Raw genomic sequence first — 17,869 nt, forward strand, 5'->3', positions numbered from 1 at the left:
TATATATTTTGTTTGCCTTCACCTCCCTTATCTCACCTCACTTGCTCATATTGTCTATAGACGTATTTTTCACTGTATTATTGACTGTATGTTTGTTTTACTCCATGTGTAACTATGTGTTGTTGTATGTGTCGAACTGCTTTGCTTTATCTTGGCCAGGTCGCAATTGTAAATGAGAACGTGTTCTCAATTTGCCTACCTGGTTAAATAAAGGTGAAATAAAATAAATTTTAAAAAATTACGGATAGCCATGGACACACTCCAACTCTCAGACAATCTACAATTGAAACGTGTGTTTAGTGAGTCCGCCAGATCAGAGGCAGTGATGATTACCAGGGATGTTCTCTTGATTAGTGCGTGAATTGGACCATTTTCCTGTCCAGCTAAGCCTTCAAAATGTAATGAGTACTTTTGGGTGTCCGGGAAAATGTATGGAGTAAAAAGTACATAATTTTCTTTAGGAATGTAGACAAGTAAAAGTGAAATTAGTCAAAAATAGTAAAGTACAGATTCCCTGAAAAACTACTTAAATCGTACTTTAAAGTATTTTTTACTTAAGTACTTTATACCACTGATCAAGAAAAAAAGCATAATTAAAGTGGCTAATTTAGGCCCTTTTTAGACATATATTCATGCCTATTGTAACACTCTGTAATTGCAATAGAAGTTCATAAGTTTACCGTCTGTTTGATGTTCTCATTCACACAGGAGAGAGACATGACTATTGTGGATCCTCTGGGGAGCCTCAACAACATCCTGCTGACGAGGAAGAGAAGAGTCTCTCCAGATCAGAACACCAGATGGTACAGCTTGGTCTGGTCTAGTATACAGCTTGCTCTATTTTTTTTTTTATTTTTTTTATTTTACCGTTATTTTACCAGGTAAGTTGACTGAGAACACGTTCTCATTTGCAGCAACGACCTGGGGAATAGTTACAGGGGAGAGGAGGGGGATGAATGAGCCAATTGTAAACTGGGAATTATTAGGTGACCATGATGGTTTGAGGGCCAGATTGGGAATTTAGCCAGGACACCGGGGTTAACACCCCTACTCTTACGATAAGTGCCATGGGATCTTTAATGACCTCAGAGAGTCAGGACACCCGTTTAACGTCCCATCCGAAAGACGGCACCCTACACAGGGCAGTGTCCCCAATCACTGCCCTGGGGCATTGGGATATTTTTTTTTTTTTTAGACCAGAGGAAAGAGTGCCTCCTACTGGCCCTCCAACACCACTTCCAGCAGCATCTGGTCTCCCATCCAGGGACTGACCAGGACCAACCCTGCTTAGCTTCAGAAGCAAGCCAGTAGTGGTATGCAGGGTGGTATGCTGCTGGCTAGGGTTAGGGTTAGGGGTCTGGGCTGGGTTTCTGTAAAGCACTTCATGACAACAGTGGCATCAGCATCCATAATGATATGTGTCTGTGTCCCCTCTTTATAGTTACCAGGACAACGCTAGCCCTTCCACCCTCCCGGAGTCCCCGTTTCGTGCCTCTCCCGGTAGCGCCGTACTGCTGGGTATGAAGAGGTTGTCTGTGCAGCTGGTGGACTGCAGGAAAACAACGGGGCTGAGTGGAACTGTGAGAGGAGGAGAAGAGAAGAAAGGATCAGATTTGACACATCAAAGTAAGTGCTGTAGTTTAGTTTGAACAAATACAATAGATCTGCCCACTGGTATCTGTTACCAGGACAACCAGCAGAGTTGTGTTAGTTGACATGAAGATGGACTGTTATCTTTTACTAGTAGGGCTGTCACAGACTAATAAAAATCTTGTTTGACTTAGTCACCTGTTCTTTCGACCAATCAATTGGTACAAATTTTAACCGTGTATTTCTATATATACACTACCGTTGAAAAGTTTGGGGTCAATTAGAAATGTCCTTATTTTTGAAAGAAAAGCACATTTTTTGTCCAATAAAATAACATCAAATTGATCAGAAATACAGTGTAAACATTGTTAATGTTGTAAATGACTGTTGTAGCTGGAAATGGCAGATTGTACGCCTATGTAGATATTCCATAAAACAGAGGCCCATTATCAGCAACCATCACTCCTGTGTTCCAATGGCACTTTGTGTTACTTAATACAAGTTTATATTCTGCTACCTTTCACTGGTCATCTACATGGGGATGGTGAAGCTGAAAAGCCTGACGGACTACTGGAAAACGTCATCACTCTACCAACTGCCTTTCCCCATGACCATTATGTCCTGCAAAAGGTTTCTGGTTCTCTCACAGGCGCAACATATCAGTGACCCAAAGGTTGATGAAGCGAATGACAAGAAGAGAGGCACAGCAACGTTTGATAGACTGTGCAAAATTAAACCTCTCTACTCCAGTATTGTTGAGGCCTGCAAGACGTACTTTCAGCCATCCCAGAACGTGTCAATCGATGAGAGGATGGTAGCCTCAAAGGCCAGAATTGGCCTCAAACAATACATGCGAAACAAACCAACCAAGTGGGGTTACAAGCTGTTTGTGTTGGCTGATTCTGTGTGTGCCTACACATGCAATTTTTTTGTCTATGAGGGGAGGAACAGTTTTGCTACCGGTAAGGGACTTGGCTATGACTCTGTAATGGAGTTATTGGATTTTAAACTGCTAGGGAAGGGCTACAAACTGTTTGTGGATAACTTCTACACAAGCCCTACCCTGTTTGCAGACCTGAGGAAGCGGGAAGTGTGGGCTTGTGGCACCATTCGTACCAACAGGGTGGGCTTTCCGAAGACGAAGGTGAACGACATGCCTGAGCGGGCTGAGCGGGGGACCATGCGATGGATCCGTGAAGATGGCCTGCTGTTTGTAAAGTGGATGGACACCAGAGAGGTGGTGATGTGCACAACAATCCACAAGTCCTTCAATGGGGATCATGTGGTCAGACGTGTGAAGGATGGTGCCGGGGTATGGAGGACTACAAGGACTACAAGGACTACAACAAGAGCATGGGAGGTGTGGACCTATCAGATGCGCTGATAGGCTATTACAATGTTCTGCATAAGACAATGAAAATGGTACAAGACCTTCTTCTATCATTTCGTCGACATTGCTGTGGTGAATGCATTCATCCTACACAAGGAAATGGCTAAGAGCTGTGGAAAGCCCTTCCTCTCACAGAAAGCCTTCAGAGAGCAGCTCATCAAGGAGCTTGCTGGCTACAGCACCACTGCACCATGCCCTGTCCCTTCTGCTCCTGCCACAAGTGTTCATCTGCCCAAATATATTTGTGCAGGCATGGATGTGCCTAAGGGCCAAAAGGGCACAGCATGGAGGCGTTGCTGTGTTGTTTGCAAGATGAAGTCCCCCATCACCTGCACCACATGCTCGGTGACCCTCTGCTTTACATCAGAAAGAGACTGCTATGGCATCTGGCATCAGCAGCAGAATATTGTGTAGAGCTTTGGCAAAGTGGGTGGGGTTATATCCTTCCTGTTTGGCCCTGTCCGGGGGTCTCATCGGATGGGGCCACAGTGTCTCCTGACCCCTCCAGTATTTATGCTGCAGTAGTTTTCTATTAACAGTGTGATTTAGAGCAAAAAGCAGAAACAGGGACAAATCAGAAACCTGGAAAACCTAAACGGAGAAAATGGAATTGGGTAAAAAACAAAAAAATAATTGATAGAGATGTTATATATAGATAGAGATGTTATAGAGCCCTAAATAATGTATAAATGTTCTCTTATTACTGGATTATCGAGGGATAGTGTAGAGTAACAGCTGTGTCCTTTAACCTCCCTGCTCCTCAATACTTCTTCCACTGGATCAAAGCTTCAGCCAAGTAGGATACATGATAGTGGCAACACATGGAGTTGGGTTTGATATAGTCATGGTAGGATACATGATAGTGGCAACACATGGAGTAGGGTTGGATATAGTCATGGTAGGATACATGATAGTGGAAACACATTGAGTAGGGTTGGATATAGTCATGGTAGGATACATGATAGTGGCAACACATGGAGTTGGGTTGGATATAGTCATGGTAGGATACATGATAGTGGCAACACATGGAGTTGGGTTGGATATAGTCATGGTAGGATACATGATAGTGGCAACACATGGAGTAGGGTTGGATATAGTCATGGTAGGATACATGATAGTGGAAACACATGGAGTAGGGTTTGATATAGTCATGGTAGGATACATGATAGTGGCAACACATGGAGTAGGGTTGGATATAGTCATGGTAGGATACATGATAGTGGCAACACATGGAGTAGGGTTGGATATAGTCATGGTAGGATACATGATAGTGGAAACACATTGAGTAGGGTTGGATATAGTCATGGTAGGATACATGATAGTGGCAACACATGGAGTTGGGTTGGATATAGTCATGGTAGGATACATGATAGTGGCAACACATGGAGTTGGGTTGGATATAGTCATGGTAGGATACATGATAGTGGCAACACATGGAGCTGGGTTTGATATAGTCATGGTAGGATACATGATAGTGGCAACACATTGAGTTGGGTTAGATATAGTCATGGTAGGATACATGATAGTGGAAACACATGGAGTAGGGTTGATATAGTAATGGTAGGATACATGATAGTGGTAACACATGGAGTTGGGTTGGATATAGTCATGGTAGGATACATGATAGTGGAAACACATGAAGTAGGGTTTGATATAGTCATGGTAAGCAAAATACTTTACTCAACATATTGTGCAGCTTTCTGTTGCAGGATCTTTTTATGGGGGGGGTGCCCTTTGTTGTTTACACATCACACACATGGTTATGGGCTTTAAAAAAGAAGACACCAGTACCATGTCAGATACAGTTTAAATGTATTCATATTTGAATTTGCATCCCAATATGACACTTTAAATACATCACAGAAGACTGAAATGTAACAAAATGCCTATTGTGTTTATTGAACTGTACACTGAGATGCTCAGTTGGTCAATATTCCCCTCCAGTGATTCCCCAACATCTTGTCAACATGTGCCGCAAAAATGGAGCTGATATCTTATACCAGTCATTCTTTATAGACATGTATCCATAACAAGGCTTAGGCCTCCCATATAGTCTGCAAAAACCTCTCCAAAATGTCACATTTTTTAAACATCTTTATTTTCATGCATATAACTTGTCATAAATCTTTTTATTACCAAATTCTATCTTTCGTGTGGACAATATTTTTTTCATGTTTTCATGAGTGTTTGAGATTAGGTCCCCGAATGGTCAAAAACTCTTCAAATAGAAGTACATTTATAACACATATCTTACAGGTAGGTCCTCTCTTACTCTCTCTCATCATGTCACAAGCTGACAGGCTCCCAGAGGAAGGGCAATAAAAGGCCCCAGCTCTCTCAACTGCCCCTCCCCTCTCCAACAGACATCAACCCAGAACATCTAAAAGATCATCTGGGAATCCTTTCTTTCTCATGGAGCTTTTCAAAAGTGAGGTGAATATTCAATGTGATGTTTGTACAGTGCCTTTGGAAAATATTCAGACACCATGACTTTTTCCACATTTTGTTACGTTACAGCCTTATTTTAAAATGGATTAAAAAATATATATTTATATATTCAGCAAACTACACACAATAGCCCATCATTTGGGGCGGCAGGTAGCCTATTGGTTAAAGCATTGGGCTAGTAACCAAAAGGTTGATGGATCGAATCCCAGAGCTGACAAGGTAAAAATCTGTTGTTCTGCCCCTGAACAAGGCACTGTTCAGCGGTAGCCCGTCATTGTAAATAAGAATTTGTTCTTAACTGACTTGCCTAGTTAAATATAAAACATTTAAATGACAAAGCAAAAACAGGTTTATAGAAACATTTATTAAAGATAAAAAATATACCTTCTTTACATAACAGTAAGTATTCAGACCCTTTATTATGAGACTGTCAGAGTAAAAACCAAGCCATGAGGTAGAAGGAATTGTCTGTAGAGCTCCGAGACAGGATTGGGTCGAGGCACAGATCTTGGGAAGGGTACCAACACATTTCTGCAGCATTGAAGGTCCCCAAGAACAGAGTGGCCTCCATCATTCTAAAATGGAAGAAGTTTGGAACCACCAAGACTCTTCCTAGAGCTTGCGGCACGGCCAAACTGAGCAGTCGGGGGAGATGGGCCTTGGTCAGGGAGGTGACCAAGAATCTGATGGTCACTCTGACAGAGCTCTAGAGTTCCTCTGTGGAAATGGGAGAAACTTCCAGAAGGACAACCATCTCTCCACCTCTCCACCAATCAAGCCTTTATGGTAGAGTGGCCTGACGGAAGCCACTCCTCAGTCAAATGAACATGACAGCCCACTTGGAGTTTGCCAAAAGGCACCAAAAGGACTTTCAGACCATGAGAAACCAGATTCTCTCGTCTGATGAAACCAAGATTGAACTCTTTGGCCTGAATACCAAGCGTCACGTCTGGAGGAAACCTGTCACCATCCCTAGGGTGAAGCATGGTGGTGGCAGCGTCATGCTGTGGGGATGTTTTTCAGCAGCAGGGACTAGGAGACTAGTCAGGATCAAGGGAAAGATGAACTGAGCAAAGTACAGAGAGATCCTTGATGAAAACCTGCTCCAGAGCGCTCAGGACCTCAATCTGAGGGCGAAGGTTCACCTTCCAACAGGACAACAACCCTAAGCACACAGCCAAGACAATGCAGTAGTGGCTTCGAGTCAAGTCTCTGAATGTCCTTGAGTGGCCGAGCCAGAGCCTGGACTTGAACCCGATCTAACATCTCTGGAGAGACCTGAAAATAGCTGTGCAGCAACACTCCCCATCCAACCTGAAACCTGACAAAGCTTGAGAGAATCTGCAGAAAAGAATGGGAGAAACTCCCCAAATACAGGTGTGCCAAGCTTGTAGCATCATACCCAAGAAGACTCAATGCTGTAATCGCTGCCAAAGGTGCTTCGACAAAGTACTGAGTAAAGGGTCTGAATACTTATGTAAATGTTATTTTTCCGTTTTTTATTTTTTAATAAATTAGCAACAATTTCTAAAGACCTGTTTTTGTTTTGTCATTATGGGATATTGTGTGTAGATTGATGAGGGGGAAAATTATTTAATACACAATAGAATAAGGCTGTAACGTAACAAAATGTGGAAAAAGTCAAGGGGTCTGAATACTTTCTGAAGGCATTGTATATAGCCATGTTATAAAGTATGAAAAGGCTTGTTCATTCACATGTCATGAATTCACTATGACATCATCATATTTGTATATATCCTAATGAATAAACTTTGTCTGGAAACATGGTTATTATTTATTTAACAAGGTAAGTCAACTGAGAACACATTCTCATTTACAGCAACAACCTGGGGAATAGTTACAGGGGAGAGGAGGGAGAATGCATGAGCCAAATTGTAAACTGGGGATGATTAGTGACCACAGAGAGTCATGACACCCGTTTAACGTCCCATCTGAAAGATGGCACCCTACACAAGGCAATGTCCCCAATCTGAATACTTTCCAAAGACACTGGAAGTGATTGAGGAGACACCGTAATTGCTATATTCTAATTAAAATGATTGACCCATAAGAGAACACATGACCAAAGCAAGGCGTGACCATTTAGAAATAAAACAATATTCTTAATGATAAACATAATCTAATAAACAAATGTTTGCATAACCAACCAGGACCAACCCTGCTTAGCTTCAGAAGCAAGCCAGCTGTGGGAAGTAGGGTGGTATGCTGCTGGCTCCAAAATCAAGCTATATACAGCCTAATTGTTTCCCCCTCAGGAAGCTCTGGTAAACAGTTGATGTAGTACACTGCTGCCACCACCAGGCCTGGAGGGCATTTTGACTTTGTTGATAGCGAGTTGTGTTGCTAAAAACGTAGCAGCTAGCTATCTGGCTACTGATCAACCTATTGTGTGTATTGAACATTCATATTGGACTGTAGCAGCTAGCTAACTGGCTACTGATCAACCTATTGTGTGTATTGAACATTCATACTGGACTGTAGCAGCTAGCTATCTGGCTACCGATCAACCTATTGTGTGTATTGAACATTCATATTGGACAGCCTTACCTGTATAGTAGCACCAACACCCATCAGCCCAATCTCTTCTTGATGTCAAAGCTGCAGTGTATTGTTGGTATAGGAGTATTAAATTAATGAATAATCCTATTTATTTAAAGCCCCGCTAAGATGTCACCATACTATTCCTTTAAAGCCCCTCTGTCAGATATAAATCATCAGTGGGAAACCAACTGACATGGAAACAATGGAGCAAATGTATCACTATCAGAGGGGTGTATTATGACATCAGATAGAACTACTTAGACATTCCAAATATCACTTGATTATCAGAGGAGTGTATTATGACATCATATAGAACTACTCAGACATTCCAAATATCACTTAATTATCAGATGGATGTATTATGACATCATATAGAACTACTCAGACATTCCAAATCAGGCTTCATCCATATCATGAAGGTGGATATTGATCCAAACATTTCAAAAGTAATGACCAGGCTGACGGAAACAGGATATGCCTGTACAATTCTATTAATGCAGATAGACAATTTGTTTGTTTGTTTTACATGGTGGGATCATTTTGTGTCAGTAAACATTTATGAGCGAGAAATGGTGGAAACTCCTCCATGAGCAAATATTTATTTAATAACCATCACATCTCAGTTAACTTGGAGTCACGCGATGATATGTTGTGTGGTTCTCCCTCTACGACTTGGGAACCCATGCAGTTTATTAGGCTACAGAATAAATAAGTTATGAACTTCACGGGGTGGTGAAACTGCATGTGATGAGCTTCATGCTCCTTTCCAATACATTTTGATGGTCTTATTCTGGTGACATGATGATCGATGCTTGGCTGCCATTTGACAAATAAAATAATATCTCTCTCATCCATAATAATCTCATCATGTAGGTAGCCTACCATCACTGTATATGTGAGCTGCAGGCTACAGTGCACGGGACAAGAGCACGTTTTCTATTTTACACAAGTTTTTAAAACCATCAGTAGAGTTGAAAATGTGATGGAAACCCATTTAACTTGTATTTTTCCATTCGGCACATGGGAATTCAACAGCAAAAGTATTTTTTTGTCTCGTAAAGCCTTTGATTAGCAATAAGTCTGTCTGATAGAAACATTTCTTGTGGAAAAATGCATATATTGTTTAATGCAGATTTTAGAATATTCACATGAAAATCTGTTGCAAATTACATGGAAACTTAGCTACTAAGGTGGATATTGATCCAACACCTGCTACTTATTCAAACCAGCCCACTGGGCACAGACGTCAGTTCAACATCTAGTTTCTATTTACATTTCTTTGGTTCGTCAACTAAAGTGAATTCTACATGAAATCAACACAAAATGTCACCAGTCATTGGATTTAGGTTGCAAGTCCATGAAACAAAAGGTGTTTTGTTGAAATGACGTGGAAACAACGTTTATTCAACCAGTGGGAGGCTTGTAAATAACCCCAGGAAAGTGGAACGAGGAACTCTTCATTGAGACAATGATGAAACAGCAATCTGTGGGAGAGTTGTGGTGGATATTATAAAATAAGGATCTGCTGGAGTCCAAGTCAAACCAAGATTCTTTATTTCTGAGCTCAGAGAGAATAACAGAGTTACACAGCGCAGTGTAGACAGTCTGAATTCCTGAAGCAGTGGGTGATGAGCACATATCTTTATAGTTGCCTGTTCCTGGGAGGGACTTTATTCATACAAGGACGCAGGTGCAGCTGGTTTGCAACGCAGGATGATACTCCCAGGAACAGGAGATTATAATAGGTCAGTTTCACAAGGTTAGTCTGTGGTGGTTAATTGCTGTATTACCAAATGAGGAGAGACAAAGTTCACACACCAGTAAGTTAAATTACATCTTTAATAATAAGATCTTTGCAATGACAAACACAAACTCAGCAAGAAAAGAAACGTCCCTTTTTCTTCCACAGAAAAAAATGGACAGATCTTTTTCAGGACCCTGTCTTTCAAAGATTATTCGTAAAAATCCAAATAGCTTCACAGATCTTTGTTGTAATGGGTTTCAACACTGTTTCCCATGCTTGTTCAATGAACCATAAACAATTAATGAACATGCACCTGTGGAACGGTCGTTAAGCCACTAACATCTTATAGACGGTAGGCAATTAAAGTCACAGTTATGAAAACTTAGGACACTAAAGAGGCCTTTCTACTGACTCTGAAAAACACCAAAAGAAAGATGCCCAGGGTCCCTGCTCATCTGCGTGAACGTGCCTTAGGCATGCTGCAAGGAGGCATGAGGACTGCAGATGTGGCCAGGGAAATAAATTGCAATGTCCGTACTGTGAGATGCTTAAGACAGCGCTACAGGGAGACAGGACGGACAGCTGATCGTCTTCGCAGTGGCAGACCACGTGTAACAACACCTGCACCGGATCGGTACATCCAAACATCACACCTGCGGGACAGGTACAGGATGGCAACAACAATTGCCCGAGTTACACCAGGAATGTACAATCCCTCTATCAGCGCTCAGACTGTCCGGAATAGGCTGAGAGAGGCTGGACTGAGGGCTTGTTGTAAGGCAGGTCCTCACCAGACATCACCGTCAACAATGTCGCCTACGGGCATAAACCCATCGTCACTGGACCAGACAGGACTGGCAAAAAGTGCTCTCACTGACGAGTCGCAGTTTTGTCTCACCAGGAGTGATGGTCGGATTCGCGTTCATCGTCGAAGGGATGAGCGTTACACCGAGGCCTGTACTCTGGAGCGGGATCGATTTGGTGGTGGAATGTCCATCATGGTCTGGGGCGGTGTGTCACAGCATCATCAGACTGAGCTTGTTGTCATTGCAGGCAATCTCAACGCTGTGCGTTACAGGGAAGACATCCTCCTCCCTCATGTGGTACCCTTCCTGCAGGCTCATCCTGACATGACCCTCCAGCATGACAATGCCACCAGCCATACTGCTCCTTCTGTGCGTGATTTCCTGCAAGACAGGAATGTCAGTGTTCTGCCATGGCCAGCGAAAAGCCCGGATCTCAATCGCATTGAGCACATCTGGGACCTGTTGGTTCGGAGGGTAAGGGCTAGGGCCATTCCCTCCATAAATGTCCAGGAACTTGCAGGTGCCTTGGTGGAAGAGTGGGGTAACATCTCACAGCAAGAACTGGCAAATCTGGTGAAGTCCATGAGGAGATGCACTGCAGTACTTAATGCAGCTGGTGGCCACACCAGATACTGAATGCTACTTTTGAATTTGACCCCCCCTTTGTTCAGGGACACATTTCTGTTAGTCACAAGTCTGTGGAACTTGTTCAGTTTGTCTCATTTGTTGAATCTTAGGTTCATACAAATATTTACACATGTTAAGTTTATTGAAAATAAACGCAGTTGACAGTGAGAGGACATTTCTTTTTTTGCTGAGTTTACAATTACCATTTTCTATTACAGAGTCTGTGATCATTTTAATTTCATTAAATCATCCGTGGGCCAACAATGCAAATGTAAACAATGGAGCAAATGCATCACATCCAAATATCACTGTACTATCTGTAGTGCTGGAGGAATGACACACCCAGATAAACACACACACAGTCAGAGTTTAAAAAAGGACCATTTAAACACATGGAATCTGATCTACTCTATATTCAAACTGTTTTCTCGTAAAAACATACAAATATATGTTTAAGACTACTTTGTACAATTCCATTTCATATGGTATAAACAAGTAAACACATTCTCAGTCAACAATATAAGACAATTGGAGCACTGTGTATGTTCTCTGATGAATTTTAAGTCAATGTGATGTGAAACATGAGTTTACACACGAGGAGAAGTAATTATTCTCCCGTGTGGATTCTCACATGACGTTTAAGTGACCGTGATGAGTAATATGTCTTCCCACAGTCTGAGCATTTGCAAGGGTTCTCCCCTGTGTGCAGTCTCATGTGTTCTTTCAGCTTTCCTGAATGGTTAAAACGCTTTCCGCAGTGGGAGCAGCGGTAAGGCTTTTCCCCTGTGTGTATTCGCTTATGAGCGTTCAGGTTTCCTGACTCTCTAAAACTCTTTCCACAATGGGAGCAGTGGTAAGGCTTCTCCCCTGTGTGTATTCGCTCATGAGATTTCATGTTTCCTAACTTGTTAAAACTCTTTCCACACTGGGCGCAATGGTGTGGCTTCGCTCCTGTGTGTATCCTCTCATGTCTTTTCAGGCTTCCTAATCTGGTAAACCTAGTTCCACACTGGGAGCAGTGGTAAGGCAACTCCCCTGTGTGTATTCGCTCATGAGCTTTCAGGCTTCCTAACTGGTTAAAACTCTTTCCACATTGGGAGCAGAGGTGTCGTCTTGCTGGTTTGGACACCTTTGGTTCCTCGAAGTTTGGTTTTCCTCCTGCCAAAGACAGTGTTTAATTAAAGAGAGACCTGAATGAAACCTCTTCATGATAATGCTGCCTTGTATGAGGTGTCATGACCGTACCGATTATCTCTCACCCCCAACTTAGGAGAGATCTAGGGGTATGAAGATGTGGGGGGTTTTTGACCCCTCACGCCCATTGTAAATCTTAGGCAACAGACAAAATTCTTTTGTCCTCTCACTATGGAGAACCGGCCTCAGAACATTAAACATGGAATAAATGGACTTTGGAACAATGGTTTCCGTCAGCCACAATGGTGGTAATGACGATAGATGGAATATGAAAATTAATGTCATTTTTGTTTTGTTATTAAAGGTTAAAGGACGACCTTCATTATGAAAACATTGTAACTTTAAGAGTTTTCCTAGTATATGCTTGATGTTCATACATTGTACGTTGTGTGGAAAATGTTCAAATCAAAGAGAATGTTTTGGTAAAGATGAAATGTGAAGTTAGTTGTCTAAAATTGGATTTGAGTAAAATCTAGACCTTGCCTCATAACTTGGTACGCCCAGAGAATTGCCCTAAAGGCGGTTACGCCCACATCTGACCCGAGGGTATAAGACATGCGAGTTAAGAATTAACATATCAGACTAAGTGACCCGAGCTGCAGCAAAGGTCTGAGTAGTCAACGAACCCAAAACACAACACGAGGTTGAAGACAAAGGAATCCTTTTCTTCTCATGCTATGGATGAATAGCTGCGTCTAAGCGGGTGAATTCAAGCCGGACCACCCGGTCTCCACCCACCATCGAATCGTGGTATCTACACTGTTTTCATTCCTACGCTGTGAGCCCTGAGCTACAGGGCTGGCTGTCCTCAGAAGAACCCTTTCAGAACAAGGGTGAGGAATCAGACCACTAAGCAAAAAGGACACTGACATCATGAGGACAACCAAAGAGTTGCACCAAAGAATTGCATCATTTCTTGAAGCCTAAACGGCCCACGCGGAGAGACCCACAGCGGAGACCTTCAACACGTAATTACATCATTATATTCTGACCCATAAGAGCGGCAGTTCGGGGCAAGGTCAGGGTTCAAATAAGCATAGCTGACAAATGCACCCAAATGTATATTTCTCTCGTGTACTTTCTCTTTTTCTCTCTTTTAAATCCCCATTTTGGGTAACACGCGTCAGAGTGTGTTGGCCTGTTGTACTAAGTTCTAATCAACAGCCTAGACTGTGTTTTGTTTATGCGTATCTTCTATTATCATTTTAGCTTTCTAGTAAATAAATAATCAACTAAAATTGGTGTGGTACGAACTCATTGGTGGGACTCGGGTTTGTGCAGATTCCCGGATTATGCGACGTTCACAATGAGACTGTAGAGGAAATTGATTAATTAGCGACTGTTGTCAAATCGATATTCTGATATTCTTTGAGGTAATTTGGGAAATAGAAACTCAATAAAACTAATTTTCCCATGGTGCCCAGGTTAATGAGTTAATAATTGTCTGATTCATTTAATCACGCAATTATAAACCGTTAATCATTCGATGAGCAGCAGTCGTCACATTAACTAATACAACGTCACGACATATTGGCACCCCGTGGGAGGCATCGAAGATAAAACTATGGCTGCACTTTGGGTTAATTCCATACCAATTGTGTAGCAAGATACATATATACCATTAACTTCTCTTATCTACGGATACCGGATGCGGGTTTGAATTCGACAACATACGGTGATCGCCACAAATAGTCATATTAAACATTCCTGAAAATACAAGTGTCTCACATGCTTCAAAAGCCTAGAATCTTGATAATCCAACTGCGTTGTCAGATTTAAAAAAGGATTTACTGCGAAAGAATACGATGTGATTATCTGAGCACAGAGCCCCATACCAAACTACTTTTTCAACCAGCACAGGCGTAACAAAATCACAGATAGCAATGAAATAAATCGTTTACCTTTGAAGATCTTGCTCTGTTTGCAATCCCAAGGCTCATTGTTACACAATGAATGGTCTTTTGTTCAGTTAAATCCATTTTTATAGCCTAACACGAAACATTTTGTGAACGCTTATCTCGTTGAATTTCGTGTCATTCAATTTTCGACTAAACATTCGACGTAAATACACAGACTAAACCTGACTTTATCCAGTCATGTTTGGTTTCCTTGCAATCAACTGTTTGTTTGTAACGCAACCAAACTTGATGGGTCATTTCGCGGGACGTGTTGACCCGAAAAAAACGATTGGAAGACAACAAGTAATGACCTCATTGTGCACCAATTATATGACCACTGTCTCGTTGATTGACTGTATTTTAACCCAATGACCACCAATCGTCTTGAAATCTAGCTGGGTAGATAGCCAATGAGCAGAGGTAAACGGCAATATCTAATGTTTGTGTTTTGGAAGACCAACCCATGTAGTAAACTCCGGCGTAAATATCGTCATTCGCCATTGAAGTTTCATACTGGAAGTAGCCAAACTCATTACGCACAGCACTGTTTGGCTAACAAGCATCTTCAGATGTTTATATATCGAAAATCATGGCGAAAAAATCAGGGAAAGCTAAATCTAAGACTAGATATACGAATGTACACAAAATTATAGAGGAAATTGATCGTGAAAGTGAAACATATGCTTTTGGAAGACGACTCAGTTAGCGACCATGACTCAAATGGAAGCATATTTTTTGAACGGAGAGGACATTGTTTTGGACTGGTAAGTTCTTCTCATGCTAATGCCGTTGTTTGAAATGAATAATATAAAATATTATTTGTGATTGTTTTTACATTTTATTTGCAATATATAAAAATGTAATGAAATGTTTAAAGTACACATTGGCTATACTTCCTCCAGCGCATGCTTCCTCAACTCAGTCTACATATTATGGATTAGAGGGAGCATGGTCGAGATGCGTGTGTCTGCCGCCAACGTGTCCATCCCCAACGTGTGTCCATCCCCCTCTGAAGCTGGTTCATCCAGCTGGACCCCTGCTGTCTCTGGCTCCACACCTCCCGGGCCATCTAGAGGTAAACTGTTCATATTTACTCTTGAGGGCTATATAAACAGATTTGATTTGATAGAGGACTGAGGGTCTTCCAAATATTGAAAGTGTGTAAATAGTTACCTGTGTTATTTTGTAAATGTATATATATTTTTTCCCTTTTTTCTTCTCTCCATTTTTTGGGGGGGTGTGTTAGAATACCATTTTGGTATTTTGTATATAGTTATTTGTTTCAAAATGTATACCTTCACCAATTTGGCCACTTGGGTACATTTGGGCTACATGTGTGGGACACCTGGGTGACTTCATGTTAAATGTCATGTAGCATACTCATTTTGGAAGTTATCATTCTGAAACTTTGCACAAGTACTGTTGCCTTATGTTTTCCACTGAAATTGTCCCCATATTCATATCTGAATGTTTGTTTTATCTTGTTCATTTTAAAGATGATGATACAACAATTAAAAAGAAAAAACGTATTGTTTTTTCATTGTATTATCTAAACCAGATCTATTGTGTTATATTCTCCTACATTCAATTCACATTTACACAAACTTCAGAGTGTTTTCTTTCAAATGGTACCAAGAATATGCATATCCTTGCTCCTGGGCCTGAGCTAGAGGCAGTTAGATTTGGGTATGTCTTCAGGCGGAAATTGAAAGGGGGGGGGTAGCTGTAAGATTAATAGCTATAGGCAGGACTGGTGCGGGAGAAGCGTGTGTGTGTCGTTCCATTTCACCCAGATACTGGTCGGGAGAGAACCACACCTGTGGTACATCTGACGAAAGCCAGTGTGTCGGAGGGTCTACTGAATGCTACGAGCTAGGGCATATGTACCAGCGGATGCAGGCATTCTGAGAATAATACTAGTGGCCCAACTAGTAGGTCGCTTTCAGGAGTGATCTGACTCGGTCATAAGCAATTCCTAGAGCGAAGCCATTATCTTTCTACCTCTCGCATTTGGTCACGTGAAGAGTTTAAGGGTTGAACGTGAGACGTCACCTAGTAAACCCGTTCCCTTGTTGGGGGGAACTTCCCTTGCGCCGCGAAGTGGAAACCCCGCGCAAGGAAAGCTAAGCATTGCGCCAGATGCTAAGCTAAGAAAGGGGAGCAGCCATTTTTGTTTTCCCCTTTGTTCATAGTGAATTCCCGCGCCGGGTGGGAATCATGTGAGATCTCAGCTTGCGCTATCAGTAACCTCTGGCGAAGAATCGGCAGTCATTTTTCATGAAATAATTCAGGTTACGCTGTAGGATATCAATCCAGTCTCAACTGATTGGATATCATTGTCTCATTCAATTTAATACATACATTAAATTGATACACTACCTTTCCAGGTTGGTTATTGGAATAATACACAAACTAATGTCTTCTAACCAATGAGACATAGTTAAACTTTTCAACGTTAATGAAGCAATACAGACCACATTGAAGTGTCTGGAGTTTAGTTTGTGTGTTCTAGAGTCTTGTAAAGATAGGGGGGTTGACTGGGACAGACAATGTAACATCCATAATGTTTTAAGGAAAAGGTTTTGTAAAACAAGCACCTTACATCAGATCATCTTGAAACTTTCTCTCTAAAGCTAACTTTCATCAAGGTCTTATATGGTCTATTGGTTTCTCTCTTCATTGGCAGAATCCTTTTTCAGTGTTATATTCATAACATCCATATCCACCAGTCTATCTTCCTGTCAACTAACAGAACTCTGCTGGTTGTCCTGGTAACAGATACCAGTCTATCTTCCTGTCAACTAACAGAACTCTGCTGGTTGTCCTGGTAACAGATACCAGTGGGCAGATCTATTGTATTTGTTCAAACTAAACTACAGCACTTACTTTGATGTGTCAAATCTGATCCTTTCTTCTCTTCTCCTCCTCTCACAGTTCCACTCAGCCCCGTTGTTTTCCTGCAGTCCACCAGCAGCACAGACAACCTCTTCATACCCAGCAGTGAGGCGCTACCGGGAGAGGCACGACGCGGGGACTCCGGGAGGGAGGAAGGGCTAGCGTTGTCCTGGTAACCATAAAGGAGGGGACACAGACACATATCATAATGGATGCTTATGTCACCGCTGTCATGAAGTGCTTTACAGAAACCCAGCACAGACCCTGATAGAGCAAGCTGTATGTTAGACCAGACCAAGCTCTACCATCTGGTGTTCTGATCTGGAGAGACTCTTCTCTGACTCGTCAGCATCAGGATGTTGTTGAGGCTCCCCAGAGGATCCACGATAGTCATGTCTCTCTCCTGTGTGAATGAGAACATCAAACAGATGGTAAACTTACGACCGTCTATTACAATCATAGGGTCTTACAAGAGGCATTAATCTCTCTAAACAGCCTAAAATGCAAATGTTAAAGGGTCGTTCCACTAAATGGGTGCCTTTTGCATCCCTTTGATATTTGAAGTATAAATTATACTCCAACATTGCATTTTAAAAGCCTGTTATACTAGTTACATGGATAAATTACATGGATAATTTAATAAATCTAATTTAAAAGTCCCCAAAATATATGTACCAATGGCAGATTGAAACTAACAAAGGCAGATGGCCCCTTT

The 17,869-nt window shown here is 41.8% G+C and overlaps 1 protein-coding gene across 4 annotated transcripts in view; it reads right to left on the reverse strand.

Moving 5' to 3' along the window:
- Positions 1–9,527: 9,527 nt before the first annotated feature.
- The window catches only part of LOC139547168 (zinc finger protein 32-like), a 304,099-nt gene continuing 295,757 nt past the window's right edge, over positions 9,528–17,869 (reverse strand). For 2 of the 4 annotated variants that reach the window (XM_071356234.1, XM_071356227.1), the window contains exon 4: positions 9,528–12,325. In XM_071356234.1, the coding sequence (XP_071212335.1) occupies positions 11,775–12,325 (551 nt within the window). In that variant the 3' untranslated portion in view covers positions 9,528–11,774. The other 2 variants (XM_071356242.1, XM_071356248.1) reach the window with 2 other exon arrangements.

Source organism: Salvelinus alpinus, chromosome 2 (genome assembly GCF_045679555.1).
Source record: "Salvelinus alpinus chromosome 2, SLU_Salpinus.1, whole genome shotgun sequence".
NCBI classification, from domain to species: Eukaryota; Metazoa; Chordata; class Actinopteri; order Salmoniformes; family Salmonidae; genus Salvelinus; species Salvelinus alpinus.